We start from the raw sequence: 19,811 nt of genomic DNA, 5'->3' as shown, positions 1-19,811 counted from the left end.
ATTTAACCCTGCATTCAGCGGAGGTTTATTCCTCAGCTAAAGTGGTTTCCTTCAGAATCTCATGTGCAGCAGCTTGGACTGAACTCCAACAGAGCCCTGGTCTGAGGAAACAGTGGACTGGTGGGTGTCCTTCATACATGGTCTCTTACCCATCAGATGCTGGGGTCTGAGATGACCACTCTGTATCTATACCATCTCCTGTACTCTTCCCTAATGTTCCAGCAAGGGCAATGGGATACTTGGGTTAAATAGACATCTTGCTGAAACCACTATGGCGATTCTGTTCTTCTGATCTTCTGCAAACTCTGCATTTCCTTTAAGCTAGTTTGGACAATTCAAGATATGAAGCTCCCAGTACTTGTCTGTATTTCACTTCACGTTCTCATTTATACATAACGCAAAAAAGCAGAACGGTCATATTTTCTATTGTGTTTTGCCCAGGGATAAATAAATGTAACAAAGGGAAAGTAACAGAGAAATAGGCACCTAAACCACATTCTTTCTAAAAACCTTGCTGCAAGTTTGTGCATTAATGAAGCCATAAGTACACTACAGGTAAGGTACATGCTTTGACCACTCTATTTCCCGTTGCTGACTTCTGTATCTTCCATAAGATTTTATTTCAGAGTTCTGGGCTGTTATTTCATTAGAGAAAAAAAGCCTTCAAATTATTACCTTAAGAAACTAGCACTGATATCTGCTAATGTAACTTGAGAAGTATTAAGAATTACAGGGTAAGGTTTTCTAAATTTAGTAGTTTTGACATTTTGTAAATTGTGTGGATGCTCTGTTATTTTTTGTTTAGATTAAAAAAAATGTTGAAATCAATCATGGAAAATAGCAAAAATGTAATGTACTTTCTTCCCAACACAGTATAAGCCATAAGGGAGCACATGATTTAATGACAAAAAGATGCATCTGATAAGATAATAATTTGCTCAAGGAGAGATCTGGGTTGTGAATGCAGCTGTTCCAAAAATCTGAACCCACAGGCAAGAAATTACTTAGTTTTTGTACAAGCTATATCCATAACTACTTAGACAAACTGCTGTTAGACCCCAGAAAAGTGCATCAGATAGAGAAGTATAGAATCAGGGCTGCTTCGAGACTAAAAAGAAAAAAGTAATTAAGAGATGGTGAGAATTCCCACAAGCTATCTCTGTAAAGACTAAATCAAAAAGATTTCAGGAATTAGACTGTTCAACACAACACCTTCCTTCATCAGTGCCTCACTTGTGAAAAATATCTTTTTATATCGTGATTCAGTTCGTGTATGTGATTGTTTCATTCCCACACATGACAAATTCTGTGGCACTGACCTGGTGGACTACCTGGATGCTCAAAGCTAAGGGCATGCAGAAGTGTTATTCGGTTCTTACTTCAGAAGTCTGGTACTGCTTTTAAAATGCAAGCTCACAGAGGGAAGCCCACTCATATTATGGCATGATTGCACTGCCTTCATATATCAGTATTGGTTAGTACTAGGAAAGTACAAGTTTAACATTAAGATGATTTACTAGCAGCATAAAAACTAGATAAAAATCTCTCTATGTTGTGATGTGCTCTCATCAGTACTAATTAGTCAGTATTAGGTTCAACATCAGCAGAATTAACTGAATTCACTTATTTTGTAACGCCAGATCTTTTTAAAGGGGAAAACACATGTACTTAGGTAAAACAGCAGAGAGGCATTACCTGGCAATTCTCTACTATTACAGTCAATATTACTGCAAATCCATTTCTACAAGTAGACCCTAATGCCCACATTTATCCCCACTGACGTTTGACTGTGTGTATAGATAAGAAAACACCTGCATGGATCACTTAGCAGGATCAGTCTCACAGCAGGGAGAAAAAGCCAGGAAGAATGCATGTCTTCAGGACAGCGCATGCTTTCTCTGTTGAAACATGCAAGCTAAAAAGCATGAAATGATCTTGGCTGCTCTGTAGCACACAACTGTCTGAGTAACTCCTTTTACATTGGCCATGGTACCTTGACATCAAGTTTTCAATATGCTGGGCAGATGATCCTTGATGACACTAGCCAGTGTGCGTTTTCCTCATCCAGCAAGGTGTCAGCAAGACACGAGTAACACTCTGCTGACTTTTGCTATTCCGATATACTCGTGAGTGGGGAAATTTTGTATTAAATGAAAGAGACATAGCTCTGCACTGAAAATTTTACACACATGTCTTTCACAGGCCTAAACTTACAAAAAGAGCACCAGCAAAAGCCCTTAGTATTTCCACTGGGCTGATCAAGCTACTCTGGCACAGAAAGTGTGTAAGGAGACTAGCAATTAGTCTCCTCAACCAAAGAAATGAGCAAGGGAAATCTGGCAGATGTTGGCTACATGTCTTTATAGGAGATGCAGAAGAGCAGCTGTTACAGGAGGGATTGTAGGGATTTCTTGTGAAAGTTGATAGCAGATGTCACCATCTGCTTCTGCCTTCTCTACGAAACAGAGGCAAAAGGGAGACTTAAAGCTGGTTAAAAAAAAGGTAACACCAAAAAACATAAATGCAAAAGACACCCAAACATATTTACAGTGAGTAGTGGAACCTCTTACCTTCTTCCCCCGGCAAACCTGTGATCCAGATGCACAAAAGAAGTAAAGAACACTCCCCATTCTCTTTAAGTCATGATTTCTTTTCATTTTAATCTTACTACACGTACTTTGACAACATTCAGCCTGCAATCTAACACCTAGCCATTTCCTCCCTGGCTGAAAGAGATCACAGAAATGAGCAGTTGTATCCTTTCCCTCTGGCTATGCAGCAATGGTCTGATGACAACTGCTTTACCAGGGTTGGTAACAGACAAACAAAAATTCCCTACTGAATGGTCTACACAATGATGTCATGTGTGGGGGCAAAGTATTTATTACTTAGGGAAAAAAAACCACAACAAAAATGAAACAAAACTACTGCTGTATTGTGTCAAGAAACATGCTTACATGTTTGTACATCTTAGCAGATAACGATCAAATGAGGCAAGCAATGAAGTGGTTAACCAAATCAGAAAGTTATCTCAGACATCCAAAGGCACATCTTGTAAACCTGAGAAAAGTTCTTACATGAAACTGTGGAGAAAAAAAAAGTAAGGGCTTGTCTGGGAAGAAACAAATGATACTGTCAACAAGTAGTTTGCTTTCCCACTCAGAAAGGAAGGCATTAGTGAGATCCAGAGCCCAACAAAAGAACAGGAATCTTTCCAATGCTGTAAAAAAGGCTTGAATCGAGCCTCAGCTTTCCCGAAAACTAAACTTGCTAATAGCCTCACTCTTCCACTGTCAAAACCGTCATCTCACTGAACAGAAATACCTTTCCAATATTGCCGTAGAGCAGACACTTCCACACTGGTAATACTGGGAGCCATGTTCACCTACCACTAGCAACTTGGTAACTTGGTGGTCACCACCTCCCCCATTTGGTATCTCGTGATGTCGTTTTGCTTGGTTTTGGGTTTTTTGTTTGTTTGTTTGTTTTGTTTTGGGTGTTTTTGGTTTTTTTAAAGGCATTCTGCAAAAGTTTTTTAGGTTTTCTTTTGTTTGTTCATTTTTGGAAACAGAGGCCACCTTGTAGCGTACTACTTACACTGTAGTGGTACTTCCTACTGTAGACAGCATTTTGCTTTTCAGCTAGTGTCATATTCAGACAAGAATAAGCTTCAAAAATGGAAGATCCCACTCTCCTTTGACATTGCCATAAATCAGGAAACACTTGTAGCTATACCTGGATAAAATTGATGAAAGTAACTGAACAAATCAGCTTTAGCAAGGTATACTGCTAAGACAGGTCTTTTCCCCAAAGCAAGCAAATTATGCTTATCTTACATTACCAGACCATTACTGGAAGTACTATGCCAGACCCTCAGCTTGCATAAATCAACCTGACCCTGTTCACTTTGGTGCAGCTGTGTTGATTTATGTGAGCTGAAAAGCATGTACTGGTCAAAAAGTGACTATTTTGTCTTATAAAACTATAAAAGTGACTAAGAAATGAAAGGCAGCATGTATAATATAAAGAAAAAAAAAGTATTATAGAAAGGCTCAAAGTAGATGTATATTTTAAGATTAGTCTAACATAGCCACTCATTTTACTCGATATGAAAGATTAGATAATATTCTCTGTTGTTCCATACATATGTATCTCTCGAGCGTGGACCCCAGTAATTTAATAATGTTGTACTATTCCCAAATTAAGATGTAAGGCTCAGACAGTGGGTTCTACCAACCTACAATTTATCACTGGTGGTTTTTTTTAAAGTTACTGTGGCTGTCAAAACATGAAACATTAGATTTAAAAGGAAGCCCACACAGCAAACTTAAGTGTTCAGATTTGCAGTATGGTGTCACATCTTCAGAGCTACTCTTGTTACGGTCTTTCTCTTACAGAGCAAGACAGAAGTAGAAAATCAAATGAGCTTCTCAAAGCCAGCACTTCTCTCAAGCTTTGGTAATTTCAGGAAATTGGAAACCTCTTGTATTAGACTTAAGCACCCTTTACCCTTATGAACTCTTTGCAGAGTTCCTTATTGTTATATAGACTACACGAGATTAACTACTGGTGCCCCTTTCTGAGTTAAAACTGGGAAGGCTAAGGAGAAGAACTGGTATTCTGAAATGAGGTGTATATTCCTAAATTCCTTTCTCACAGAAGCAGACCTTGAGATTAGAAAGTTCTCATTTTCACTAGACTTGTGTATCACTCCCCCAGCAGTACAATATCTGAACACTGTACGAAGAGATCACGAAGCAAACCTCTTTACAACTGTCTGTTCAACTTTGCCTCAGTGACCAGCTGCTAAAAGCCACTTGGCAGACAACTGCAATCCATCTTCCTTCACCGTGAGTACTGGTACTTCAAATACAAACACTTCTGTATTCAATCACAGTCCACAACACAGGCTGCCAGGTACCAAAAAAGCATTCTGTTCATCCTAACCATTACCAGTGCAACACACCTCATGGACTCCTGCCTACAAGAAATACTAGGATTTGTCTCTTCACAGTCTTTCCCTATAAATACATTCACTGTAGGAAGCTTGCATTTTCAGAAGTGTGATTAATACTTCAGATATGGGGAAAAAAATGTGCACAGTCTGCCAGGACAGATCATCTCTGTACCTCAGCAAGCGGCACTGCCACAACCTTCTCCTTGCCACTGACTCCCGGGGATTATGTTTCGTGTGAGCAAGATGCACTTAGTGTCACCATCAATGGGATGCTGTATCCAATCAGTTCATTGTAACACTAACCCAACTGGAATAATGGTGTGTCACATTGGAATATAAGGTATTCCCAATCTCTGAAATCAGTAGAACTAAAAAAGAAAAAGCCAATGAAATAAGGCATTTTAAAACTTCCATGTATATTACCATCTCTACATAGGAATCAGAAATGCCAGTTAAATCCTGTTTTTCTCCCAAGGCACTTCTGCAGTCTTCAAAAACATTGGGAAAATGATGATATTAGGAAAAAAACCCTAAGAACTACTTTTCTTCCATTTTCTTCTCTATATAAATTTACAGACTTTCTCCCATAAAAACACTAAGGAAGTGGCACTGGGCTGTGGTTACAGGTGCTTCCATGGTATGTACTCCCACTAAAGCAAAGAGAGCCAACCAAAAACATTTCTAAGACAAAGTTCCTGTCGTGGCGTAAGGGGCTTAAAACTGCACCAAACATATACATACAACCAAAAGTACAGCCTGAGACTTCAAAGCACAGACTTGGGTTCTCCACAGGGACAGTAAATGTGTTGAAAAGAGACTTCGGCTTGGAAGCTCCATTGCAGCAGTGTCAAGCTGGAACAAATGTTCAGAGGGATCAAAATACCAACGAGTACCGAAGTTTTCCTCCTTCAAAACGGCACAAGCTTATAGAGAAGCAGCAGAAATAGTAAATGTGTTCCTGTAATTTCCATCTCATCTAGTAGCTCCCTCAAGTTAATATTTAGTATTGCGTATTCCCTCATTCTTTATGTTGGTCCGAATGTTTTAATTACATAAGGATAACTCAGAGCAATTTGGGCATCAGTTTACAGCGCACTGAGAATAAATGACAGTGAACTGTTTAGAAGAAAGCAAAGTATTAGGGCTTCTAAATGAAACAATCAGTGGATTTTATTCTCTTTTAATTTTGAACTTGTACTGTCAACTGCTCCAGTGAGGTGATGCAACAACTTCTACCACCAGTATTTGATTCACCCTTACCGTAAATGCTGTCTACCCAGTGTATTAAAAGCTGCCTGCCCAGTGTACTATGAGGTTTCACAGCTGTGGCTCCCAAAGACTTAAATCAGTATTTAAACCGTATTGACACCAACTAGTTCTTTTTGTTGTTTTTTTTTAAGCAGAGTTGCAATTATGGTCTATTTTATATTTGTAAGTATGACTAAAATTACTATATTTTTTGTGCCAGGCTATAATTTATATAATTGCATTCCTGTAAAATTTGAATTTATTTTTCACTTAGAAACAGACCACAATAAAAGGCTTCTGCACTGAGGATCCAGTTTTCTGTGTTAATTTAAAGTTTAATTTTATAGTGTTTGGTACAGTCATAGTACTTTAAGGGCAGAGGAAAACTGTCACTGTATGAGACTTTTAATCAGCCACGGACTCTTATTCAAACTAAATACCAGTATTAATTGTTCATAAAGTACTGCAAGAGGAAAAGGGATGATTAAGTGGAGTTTAAGCTGCATTGTTATTAAGGATTAAACAGAAAGGCATTTTAAAGCCATGTGTTAAAAGCTGTCTTGTCAGAAGGTATGGGCCATAATCCACAGATTTTTCAAAATATACCAGGCTGTACTCATTAGTCTTATGAATTTAGAGGGTCTGTTATTTCTGCCTCTTAATTTGACATCTATATGCAAATAAAAATCTTCAGTACAAGTCACACCTAAAATTGCATGTTATGCAGTTGCCCATCTAAAATGTTTAGAAAACTTGCCTTTTACTGTGTCCTGTTAATATTTTAGCCTTAATTTATTGTCAAGAGTGAAAGAAAATTCAGGGATGTTACGAGGTCATTGCAGTCTCTAGAGAGCACTGGTACACAAAATCAGATACGCAAGCTTCCCTCCAGGCTCAGAGGGCTACAAAATGGAATATGATGCTTGAAAGGGAAAGCTGCTGCTCTGCAGGCTTGGGGACAGCCAGGAGGACTGCAAGAAACCCTGTGAGTGGCTACGAGTCACAACACCCTCCCTACAGAATTCTGGCAAGTTTAAATGAAACCTGTGGATGCATTGTTTCATTTTTCCGGTCAGATGTATGCCAAGTTGGGAACGGTTTCACGCGGATTTTCTAACCTCTCCTGGGGCTTTCGTGATTGAAGAGGATGCCGTTGACAGCAAAGAGATTGTAGGCCTCTCTGAAGTTCACCACAATCCAGTAGGCATACAGTTTTGCTGCCCCTGCAAAAAATAATTTTAAAGCGTTACGTATATCCGCTCTGCTTGTACACAGCTCAGACAGATGCACATACACAACTCTCTCACATGCAGGGAGAAGTCCGCATTTCAACAGTGGAGTGCATTAGAATTTGATTCATTCCCTGTATGTGTCACACTTCATATGGGAAAAAAACATCCAGCTCAATAAACAGCAGTGGAATGGGAAAACATTCCTCCTCTGTGCAGCTTCTGAACTGCCCAGGAAGTGTTAGGGCACTTTCTCACTTGTTTTCTTATGCACACTCAGCGTAGCACTTTTTCTTTTATAATATAATTAACACAGCCAGAGTGTGTGAAATGTGCCACTGTGGTGACCCCTGCTAATAAAAAAAAAATTACTTTGGAGGAATAGAAGTGAAAATCTGGTGCCTTAACACTTAAATTGATTTGAAACCTTATCACCAAATTCCTCCATGCACATTGCTTTAATAAGTGTTTCAAATTTCATGCGAGTTCATGAAGGAAGAAGTGAACTCCCGGGAGTTTTTCATTTAGGCAACAAAAAATATGAAACCTTATCACTTCAGTGGTATCTCACAACCCTTTGTGAAGGAAAAGTCACCCTTCCCCCCTCTCTACAAGAGTTCTCTACCTCTGAGCTGAATGAACACGGTCTTGTGAAGTGAGATGCTAATTTCCAACCCCCAGGCAATGGCAGCAAATACTTTTTATAGAGTAATTCATAAAGGTATGCCTCTCGACATGTCTAGTCACTTTAGCTCTATCGTCATTCTAATCTCACGCCCAAATGACTTCAGCCCTGAGACATGAGTGGGGAGAACAGACAGACAGACACCGCACACACCACCAGCGATCCTCACCGTAAGGCGATCTCGGGTAAAAAGGGGTGGTCTCCTTTTGTGGGATTTCTTGCACTTTTCCAAAAAGTTCACTGGTGGAGGCTTGGTAGAACTTCACAGAGTTGATAAGGCCACAGGTCTTAATAGCATCTAAGAGCCGTAAAGTGCCAACCCCATCAACATCAGCAGTATATTCTGCTAGGTCGAAAGAAATCTTAGGGAGAGAAAGAAATAAAAACCACAATGATTTTACTAGGGGAACCAGCACATGCTGTGATCATGTACAACCAAAGTAATACACCACTTATCACAGACCATCTAGACACTTTTGGACAGAGTAGATGCTCAGTTTACAAAAGTGCCCTCAAAGGATTTCTAAGAATAAACAAGTAGCTCCATAAATAGCAGAACCAAAAGACTGGTGTTCCCTGATCTCCCTCTCAGGATTACTTTCCCATGTGAAGTAAGGGGTAAGCCTCCCCACAGTGGGAGCAGTATCAGGCGCTCTCTCATCTCCATAGCTGCCAATTTTCACAATATTCACTTGGGCTTAATATCTTTGACACACTTGAATGTGGTTAAAATTGTCCAATATACATATATATATATATTTAAAATATTAGGTTATACAGACAGCATGACAGCATAAATAAACATTAAAAAAAATAAATCAACCAGAAACTTTAAACGAGGTCCAAAGTTTTGCAATTTAACGACACATCAAAATGGAGACAAATAGATATATCTGCTATCAAATGCACTCCCAACCCCACCTGATGAAGGTGTACAAGAGCTGTGGCTTCTGCACAGAGGTTAGGGGGATGCTGAAGTGGGAGATCAAAGGGTGGAGGTATCCAAAAGAAACCTGACATATCCTTCAAAGTAAGATAATAAACATGTGCACATTGCTGGACCAAGGCTCCTCTTTCTCTACCTGCTCCAGTAGTTCCCAGTTATCTTTATGATGAGCTTGATTGTGGCACACGCCATGTGACAGTGCTTCAGTCTAGGCTTTCAGAGTGTTTCAAAAATACATTAATTCTGTTCCTCGCAGTTACAGAACTAAAATAAAACCCTGAAAAAGTAAGCTGAAGGTAAAAGATGTGTTGTGACCACTCCAATCTGCAGGCAGGAGGAAGAACACTCAGAAGGGAGCTCCCTCTGCTTGCTTGGTGGGTACAGGCTGGTTGGTTGGATGTACTGACAGAGCTCCTGGACTCTGAAGAATTTTCACCCACAGCACCCACAGAGGCACGTTCCCCCTCTTTTCTACATCTTCTCTCCAACCCAGGGATTTTGCTCATGCCAGTTTTTGAAGAAGTGCTCCCTGTTTATACTTGCCAATGTTATAAAAAAGTAAAGGGGAACGGACCTTTAGGGCAATCTCCTCAACTGCCCTGACCCAAGGAAGAATTACTGTGCCTATGTCCCCTCTGGCTGATGACTGACTGTCAGGAACGAGCTCTAGAGTGATGGCAATGCTACAGTCTCTGTATATGATCTAGGCTAGAGGTTAGTAAGATACTACCAAAGTCAGATAGCACAGATCTATGATCCCCCCTCCATTAGTCTTCAGTGACAGGGTAACTAGTAATGGAATACTAGTGATTGACCATAGCTGGACAAGCCGAGCTATCTCAGTGAAATCAGTGCAAAACTTGTCACTTACCAGGTATTTTTTCAGGCTCTTTACAGATTCAGCCAGCCAGCCCTGTATTCATTTCTCCCGTTAAGCCACTTTCCTTCACTATGCAGTAATCACTAGAGGTTTAAGGCTTATTTACCCAGCAGATGAAATAAAAATAATTAGATTAATTTGAATTTGCACTTATGGTTAATTTAATACAGGTATGAAATAATCTAGATTGTGTTGCTGTGCTCCAAAATAAAAAAGTTCTCACACAGTTTTGATCTGAATAGCCAACGGTATGAACAAAAACAAACTTTATTTTTACTTTTTCTTAAAAAAAAAAAAAAAGACACCTGATATTTTGGCTTGTTAACCTGGTATGACCCAGCTGAAATTGAGCACTGATCCACTGAGAAGTGCTGAGCATTTTTTGTTTTAATCCATTTGGCACAAAGATGACAGCCACTTAAGGTCTCTCAGCTTTGTTGTCAGAGTAACTCCTGGGAAAACATCTTGATGAATAGTTGATACAGTCAATAATGCACTAATGAACATAAATTAGTATATTTACTGTATGGTTAGCACCTTCACATATTCACAGTAACATCCCAGTTGTCTAACTAAAGGCAAAACATTAATTGTAGCAGAACTAGGAATTTACCTGTATTAAGGTATTGCTTCCAACAAATAACCTGCTAAAAACACCACCCCAAAACGTAAATCTTTGCTTATATATTCTACTACAAAGTAAATTGCACATGTAACTGAGGTGGTCTTAAATCAGAGCTCCCAGATTATAAAACTTCTTAACTGGAGCGAGCAATGAGTCTGTGGCAGCAGCACTGGGAACTGCTCTCCTTGGCTGATGCAGAGACCAGTTTCACGAGAGATGGTTTTCCCTGTTGCCTTATGAATGACCTCAGTCTTCACCTAGAAAAATCACTCCCTGGGGTGTGAGGTAATTGTGCCTCCACGCTGGCCGGCTCTGAGTGTCCCCAAGTAGAAACTGCCAGCTTTGTGCCTGTTCGGTGTTTTGTAATGTGGACTATTGTTCACTGGGGACAGGGCTCAGACCACTAAACACATTTCATTTTGGAGTGCAGGTTAGACTAGAATGGCATTCATGAAAATAAAAAATGCTTTTATCCACTAAAACCTCCAACACCAAAAACGCTGGACTGTTAAGACACTCTGTGCAGTATAGGAGCAGTAACATGGCAAATATAGATAAATGCACACTAGTTTTTAATTTGATATTAATTCAAAGTTAACAATGTAGAAGAATTTTGTAAAATACTGGATTGATTAAGTAGTTATAAATCAAGCAGGGCAGAGCAGGAAAAGGTGCTGAGTTATCCATTGCCACATTATTTCCCTCTCCTTATATATGTTATTTTATGCAAGATCAGCAGTAAGACTGGAGTAAAAATAATAAAATAATGCAGGGACCTCATTAAGAGGGACGTGCAAGAGAGAATTGACATGCATGCACAACACACAAAAAAAAGACCAGGGTTGGAGTTATAGAAACTTCATATGGAATCAGATTCAATAGATGTTACTCGTAGAAATAATCTTCACTGGTGCACTGAGCTCAGTGGGACCATCAGAGAATAAAAACTCCATGGAAATGATGGCAAAGGCATTTGTATGAAAGCTAAGAACGAGTTACACTTTCTGAAAGATTTATCCAGTGGAAAAAAAAGCTTAGGTAATACCTAGAGATGAAAGTTTTCAAACAGCCTGATTTATGACAACTATCTTAAGTGCCTGAATCAGGAAACTCATCTCCCTGTATAGTAAAGTACACTGTAACGACAGTGGTGAGTCAGAGCAGAAAGCCTGATAGAGATGGTCTTGATTATGCTTTGGAGAAACTATATACATACAAGGGTTTTTTTAATTTAGCTACCTAAGACAGATAGATACTCCATTCTAACCTCAAAAATCCAAAACTATCAGCTACTGTCAACTGCGTAAAGTAAGCCATGCAACTGACAGCTTTTTCTGAAGACAAAACCAGGAGGTTTTGTAACAACTGGAGTAGGGAAGACTTTGCTTGGCAGGACCTTTAAGCCTGAAAGTTTTCTGAAAAGTTATTGAAGGCATGGATCCAGTACTTCTTTACCCTCTTTGGGCAGACTTTGTGACAAAGCGAGAGCAGGACATACCAACAAAACAGAAATTGTCTACATGGAACGTGTTAGTCTGAGTGACCTTGGTGCACCCTTCCCATGTACAATGGGGACATCATGCTTCTGCAGTTGTCATCATTAATCTGTGCAGATACTGTGAATGTATACGCTTAAGATGTGTCTATTTATTCCATTCAATAGATAGCGGTTAACAGTGTGTCGCTCAACAGATGTAGATAGAAGAATAGAGATACTTAATCCTTGGTCAAAAGTACTTCAGTTCCAGGTTTTCAGGTCCTGAACACTTTGCAGAATTGCCTTAAAGAATACTAAAAAGCAGACAGACCCCTTATGTACATAGGACTTCTACATATTGAGTATCTTCATTGCTGGACTCATCCCTGATACAGCGCTAGTACATTTCAAACACATTCTTCGACAAGTAAAAATTTCAATAGCAAGGCTTACCCATAGGATGATAAATTTTTCTTGAGAAAAATATGATTTAATTAGTTATAACATTCCTGGAATCACAGGACACAACACAAATACATTGAACCACATTATGCCTCCTCTTTCACGTGGCTCCAAGAATTACAGTGAGTTTTGTGAACTGGTTTCTACCTTTTGAATGTGAACTCTTGGTCCGTCCCCCCGGTCATTTCTTTCTTTCTTTATAATTGCCAGATTCAATCTTTACCAGAGATTTGAATTTAATAGAGCAATGTTTTAAATATGATGTTTCCCAACTGATCATTCAAAACCAAGCTTAGCAAGGTCTTTTACAAGATTTAAAAGCTTACTAAAAACTATCTAAATGAAAACATATGGGTATTACCCTCCACAAGAACACATTCCTATCATGTCTATGAGTACTATATACGAGACTGCAGACTTACTACTTGCTTCTGACCAATGCATTGTCGACAGTGGCGATATTCTGAAAATAAGTATCAATTTAGCACACAGAGGTTTGAGATATTTCATCTCTGTTTTGTCATTTGGAACAATCCAACAGATGAGCTGCAATCATATTAACTAATTAGCTTTCAAGCAAAAAATAGCATGTGCTAGCAGAATATAGTTCAATGCCCTACCTAAGAAATATAAATAATGATTTGAAATTTCATTTCCTCCTTACAGCCTTCTCAAATTCAGAAGATGGGATTTCTGGAAGGCTGGTGTTATAAGAGGGAAGCTTATGTGAAGCCCCAGGAGGAAATAGGATAATATAAATGTAAATTATTATTCTTTCACTGTAAAAACAAAGGTGGCTAACCTAACTATAGCATTAAAATAATCAGCCTTGCTCTCTCGAAAAAAGCCTACAGTAGATTCTTTAGATTTATCAGAGTAAAAGATATGTATTAGATCTCTTTAAGCATTGAGAAAGGCTTACACCTGAAAAGTAAATCACAAAGAAGAAAAACTGCTCAGAAACACTTCAAGTCTCACAAGTTTCACAGCGGTTACTTTTTTGTATTCTTTAAAATCAATTCTGTTTGCTTTGAATATTCAGTGTGCCTTCCACTGCCAATAAAAACCACTGGGATCACTTATATCATCTCAGTAAATAAACTGCTCAACCCCTAGGAACAGGCACGTAAAGCATAACATTCCAGTTGCTAAATCTAATACAGACTATGGGCCAAACATTCCTATAAAGTCCTAACACATTGAAAAAAAAAATCCTAGGGATATTAGGAAGTCTCAAGAATCTGGAGGGAGCTGGGCAGTGTCAAGGTGATGGGGAAAAACCTATATATCTACAAAAATGTCAGGTAACCTTCTAGGAGAATATGGCAATTCTGCTTCCTCCCAACCCCATAACTCATAATGAATGCTTAACTCATCGTCCTCTCACCCAATAAAAGAAGTAGTCAAAAGGCAGCAAAATCCCACAAATAATGATATATTTTTTGTTATGTAGAAAATTAATCAATTAAATAGTTCTGAACTTACTATTAACCTACACTGTTGATATCTTAAAGCCCTATTCAACTTCTTAGCTAAATAGAAATTGACTGAAAAGCAGTGACTGAAAATCTGGATAAAAGGAACACAACTTTTGTGGACTTACCTTCTTTCCTATTCCTTTCCCTGTTCTTTCATTAATAAGACAGAAAAAAATAAAGTGATCAGTAAGAATGAGAGCAATTTGACACCTGATTATAAGCAGAAAATTAGCAGCAAAAAGTTTTTTAAGCGGAAGCAGAAGTCAACATTTTTTCCTAAAATTCATGTTAACTCAAGTCATTCAAAATATTGCTGCAGCGAAAGAGCTTGGATAACTTGGATTTTCAAGCTTCTTATGATGCAAAGGAATAAGCAGTGCAGCCGATAAAAGATGTGCTTCTCTGTCAGTGCTTACGCTGAGGTCCCAGTGGCTGAGTCCCACTGCAGCTCTGTCACACTACGGGCTGCAGGACGGGGGACCTCAGAGAGCCTTCCTGAAGTGGCTAGAAGTTTGGGTTTGAAATCAGTGGGCCAACATTTTACTTCCACCTCTAAGTGTGAAGACCCAAATCAAAGTGCAAAAATAAGCTATTTGCTGTTTAGGGATCTTAAATGATCCTTCATGATCTTCATGTTTTGTAACCTGCCATAAACCACAACAGACTCTGCTTTTACGGACCAGCTGAGTCCAATACAAGTATCCCCAGAGTGGTCTCCACCACACACAAAAAGGGAAGCCTGAATGTAAACCTGTTCGTTGCCTGAGACACACACACACGCCTTTGTGCCCACAGAAGGAGCACAAATGTGGGGTGAAGAAGAGTTGAGTTCATTCATGGCTCCCCACCACTCACTTCTCCAAGTGCATTGAGATCTGGGAAATGTGTATGAGGAAAAAAGGGGTGGGATGAAGCAGAAGCCTCACCACAAAAGTGTACTTTCAAGTCTGAAAAAATTACTGAGGATAACAGCAGCAGCAAAACTATGCATCACCTTTCACCACATCCCCAAGGATCAGGCACTGCAGAATCCAAAAGCAGCTGTTACCTTTCAGCTCCACAAGCGCTAAAAAATTCATGAACAGCTAAGCTATACTGCTATTGCCCACACGAGATACAAGAGTGCTGCTAGGCTTGCTGAAGTCCCCAGCCATCTTGCAGTTGAAATACCCTGCAACAGAGTCTTCCCTAAGGGGCAGCAACTTTCTTTGTGGAGCTGAGATACTCAAGGATTAGGGGCAAGAGGTCCCCTAACATACTCCACAGTGTATGTTCATATAGCAGCTTCTCATGGTTTGGCTTGGGTAAGCTTTCCTTACAACTCTCTCTCCTCTTGATTAATGCCAAGTTCTTGATGCAAATTTTCTGAAATAATCTTTACAGAGAAATAGCTTGGCATTATTAAAACAGGTTTCCTTTTCCCCTCTTATGAGTAAAAACTACTGCTTGCTTTTTGTTGGGGGAAAAAGAGAAAGGAAATCAACCCAAAAGCAGAGAATAAGCGTGGAGAAATACTCCCTGGGTGGTTAAAGTTTTATATTTATAAGACTAGTAAGGGTTGATAGTTGGATTAGTTATTTAGTTTCTTTAAAAAGTGACTCCTCCCTGGCAAACTGCAGGTGTGGTTGTAAATCCAGCTCACGAGGTCATCATGTTCACCCTTGCCTCTAAAACAGCCCATGAGTATATGCCTGACCAGTTAAGAAATACAGAACCACCAGTTGCCTGTTATTTTCAAAATGCTGATGCCACAACCCTTAACTTGGAATATCCATTCTCCATTTTAATTTTAAAAAGTCTCCTACATCCTGTACAGTTTTCTTGGCCACTGATTAGTGATTGAAAGGTGTGTTTTGGAACAGATCTCCAAACAGAGGTAATTTGTAAATTGTTTATTCTTCTGCTTATTGACTAGCTAATATAGTGGATTAAGAGAATTTAAGAAACCGGATTAAAAGAGAGTTGCCCAGCGACAGGTCAAAAGGCAACAGACACAAGTTGAAACATGAAAAATTACAATTAGGTATTAGGAAAAAAAGTTCACAGCATGGGTAGTCTGCACAGAACCTGTTTCAGTGCTAGAGGCTGTGGCATCTCCACCCTTGGAGATACTCAAAACTCAATCAGACATAGCCCTGAGTCACCTGCTGTAAACTGCCCCTGCTTTATGGAAAGAGCTGGTCCAGATGTCATTCGGAGGTTGCTCCCTAAATTATTGCACAATTTTAAGATGACAGGGAGATGGGATTACAGCAGCGACTTTTGGTGTTCAGACACGTAGCACCATCCAATGAGTAGAAAGTGGATGTACAGTGTGCAAGAATAAAACCTGGTCTTGTAGAAAACCAGCGATTTCTGCTGGGGGAGTAGAGAGTTGTTCACAGCAACTTTCAGAGGCACATGGTCCAACTTGCTATTCATCACGTCTCCTCCACAGAAGAGCTTCAGATAGAGGAATGCACAGATCTGATAGTTAAAAAAATATACCAAAGTGGAGGAGGAGGAGGAGGGATATCACAGAACATGAGATTCAGTATGGCCATAAACCTTTGTCACAAAAATGTAACCTCCCCATTAGTTTTGCTTATCTTCTTATCCATTTGTTATTAATTTGATGGAACTAAGGAGTTGTCAGGGTTATGTGATGCAAGGGATTTATCTTGCAGAACAATCTCCAACCCACTATTCAAAGTCTTTAGTTTCAAATTACAGAGATTAGCAAAGAAGCTTTTAAAAAAGAAGCACTGATTCTTTGCTCCTTTTCAGCATGATTTTGTTCAGGGATAGTTTGAACAATATACATGTTGACTCAAGTTTTTAAGTACACGGCACATGCAGCAAAGTCAGGATGGGTTTCGATGATTCAAATTGTGTAGCTTCAATGGCTAGTGACACTGTAATACCATAAAAGCTTTTTTACATACTGAAGTCCAGCTGTGCCAGAAGCTTTAAATGCTATTTAGTAGAAAGACAAAAAGGGGCAACTTGCAGAGTCACTAGAGAACATTCAAAGGGAGATGTAAAAAGATAGCCAATTCATTTCGCTTTATACATACCAGGGGAATAGAGAACTATGACTAAAATGCATGCAGGGAATGCAGTCACTTTGAAAGAAACAGCACCATTTTTACTCACTTTCACATATAAAGACATTAATTTAAAACATACAGGTTATTTAAAATTATAACATGACAACTAGGTTATAGTATTAATATTTTTTTAACTTCTGATTTTTTAAAAAAAACTTTCATCCTTGCCTCCTTGATGCTTTCAGAACACACAGAAGGATGCTCTGCACAGAAGTGATGAAAACATCATCGCAAGCAAAAAGAAAGAAAAAAGAAACAAACCCCACAAAACCAAAAAAACCTTCATTGCCTGTCTGCTTTATGATTTTGACAGACTTTTAGTGGATGGCAATATAGATAATTAAAGCAGTAATCTACTACGGCACAGTTTTGTTCACCCTCTGCCTTCCCAGAGTCTCTCCTCTCTGCCTTCCCAGCCAGCTAGACTGACGTAACACAACAGACCCTCCCAAATATTGATACAAGTCCCATATTGCCTGGAAGCCAGAATTACCCCAATGCATTGCAAATGACTACCCTGCTGTACTCTCTTGCAACTCTTGCTAATGCATAAAGTAATATATCCCCAGGTTTATGGGCCCTGCCAGAAGTCTTGCTTTTTCAATCAGAGAAAAATTATTTCCCCAGCATTTATTACTTATCACTTGAGAAGATTACTTTCCAGACTGCAATTCCTCATGCCAAACGGCATCATTTTAGAAAGCTTAGAAGCAGTTCAAACAACTGTTTCTCAGGTACCCCTGAAGTAACAAAAATGCTCCTCCCTGCATGAGGAAATAAAATATCACACATGGATATGGAGATCACAGACTTGAATATGGACTAGGGTCTTTTTTCCTTAAGGGCATTTAATCTGGAAATAAAGTGTACTGAATGAATGAAGAACCTTTGTAGAATAACTTCTCAACTTTTTGAAATCCAAGTAAGTACAAATTTAAAACTTCCTATAATATTGGAACCTTTGTTTAACAAAAATCTTTCTTTTTTTGTTACTTTCCTCCCCCACCCACACATTATCTACTGACAATTGTCTGACCAGTTTGCCAAGTTATATTTGTCATTATTCTGAGTTGGCTTGCTGTGCTATATCCACCTAGTAACTGATGTAGCAAAGACTGCCATAAAAAGATGAGAAAAAAACACTGTCTCCTAGTAAAGCCCTCTAGATCATCCCGACCAAGCTGAATGAAGCATCTATAGAGATACAACACATACGTTACAAAAGACCACTTTCTATAATGTTTAACAAAAGCTTTCACCTTGAAATCACTGTAATTTTTCATTTTCTGAAATTAAAAGCATTTTCTCCCCCTCCCAACAACAAGAATTGCTATCTCCTTCCTTACGGCTAATGAGGGTTGAAAGAGCTTCCCTACTTCACAGGGATATTGCAAGAAAAAAAATGAATTACATGAATGTGCATGTATTACTTATTTATGGGACCATAAACCCAATTAGACAGACTGCCCATAAATATGCCTGACTCAGCCTTTCAAATTGAAAGCTAAGGGTGCAGACACAGCCAAGTCACTGCAAGAAAACAAGTTACCATTTCTCTGTAGAGGCAAGGTAATGCTATCTGGAAACACTCTTAAACCACAGCAAATGCATGATAAAGCAACTTATCTCAGCTCTCTTACTGTCAGCTACTCTAAAATCAAATCACTTAATTCATCACAGTCTAACAGCGGACAGGTACCTCAGCTCTGACCACACATTGCAGTTTGTTACTTTATGGTGCTTTGGTCATGGCTGAGCTTTCAAAACAGACAGGACTTCAGGAAGACAAATGAGAACATAAAGTTTTGAGGAAATAAATAAGCACATGCACACACACGCACAGAGAGAAAAAAATCATGACTTTTTGTCTTGGGCACAGCTGCCTAGGGAACATCCTCTGCCCTGAAGTACCTGAGGGGGGGGTCAGAGCTCAGACACTGAACATCACTCAGACACCTGCATCAGTATGGCAAAAGAGATGCTAAGTACTCCATCTCAGCAGGCAAACAATGCCTGCCCCTGTTTGTGCACTCAGTTTATTCTTAAAACACTAAAGTCGTGTTCTTCACAAAGATGCCACACTTAGAGAAAAGTACTATAAAACCGTATCTTCTAAACAAATGCCATCGCTTCAAACCTGTTTCTGGTCCACTCACTCCCCTCAGTAAATCCATATACTCATTTGCCATGGGTACTAATCACTTACAATTCTTCGTTATGTTGCACCTACGTAGACCTAGTTCTACTTTCTGGTTTGCCATAAAGCAACCAAAAACTACACCAACTCCTCTTAAGCTAGAATGTTTTCAGCATACCTCAGACTTCTATGTAATTAATTTCTGAGGCTTTTGTTCATTTATACTGCATGTGCATTAAGAATTAAATTGGGATGGCTAATTGTGTAGGGTAAATTTGGATGGGTACGTAGGTACTGACAAAAGACATGCAGCCACAGTCGCCACCTTCCCAGTTCCTGTGCCAGTACTCCAGCAGGAATGATGGGAAAATGAATAAACATGAAACAGCATGTCAAAAAGTAAGTCACCATTTTTTTTTTCTCTCCAGTTTTCCTTTTCGAATAGGGTAAATAATTGCCTTTTCTTCCAATGCCCAAGGTCATCTTCTGTGAAATTTCACTCCAAAATCTCACTCAAAGAAAGGTCAACAATCCCAAAACCTTTCTAGTTTTTTTCCCACAAAACCAGCAGCATTCTTTCCCCTTTTTTTGTTCTTGA

General features: G+C 39.1%; 1 protein-coding gene across 2 annotated transcripts in view; it reads right to left on the bottom strand.

The window, feature by feature from the left end:
* The window catches only part of GMDS (GDP-mannose 4,6-dehydratase), a 426,996-nt gene that overhangs the window by 248,404 nt on the left and 158,781 nt on the right, over positions 1-19,811 (bottom strand). For both annotated transcript variants that reach the window (XM_055799448.1, XM_055799450.1), the window contains 2 exons: positions 8,289-8,481; positions 7,324-7,428 (listed from right to left, as the gene is read on the bottom strand). In XM_055799448.1, coding sequence (XP_055655423.1) covers positions 7,324-7,428; positions 8,289-8,481 — 298 coding nt within the window. The remainder of the gene's footprint in view (positions 1-7,323; positions 7,429-8,288; positions 8,482-19,811) is intronic.

This window comes from Falco peregrinus, chromosome 3 (assembly GCF_023634155.1).
Source record: "Falco peregrinus isolate bFalPer1 chromosome 3, bFalPer1.pri, whole genome shotgun sequence".
NCBI lineage: Eukaryota > Metazoa > Chordata > Aves > Falconiformes > Falconidae > Falco > Falco peregrinus.
This window is presented reverse-complemented; position numbering and strand designations above follow the sequence as displayed.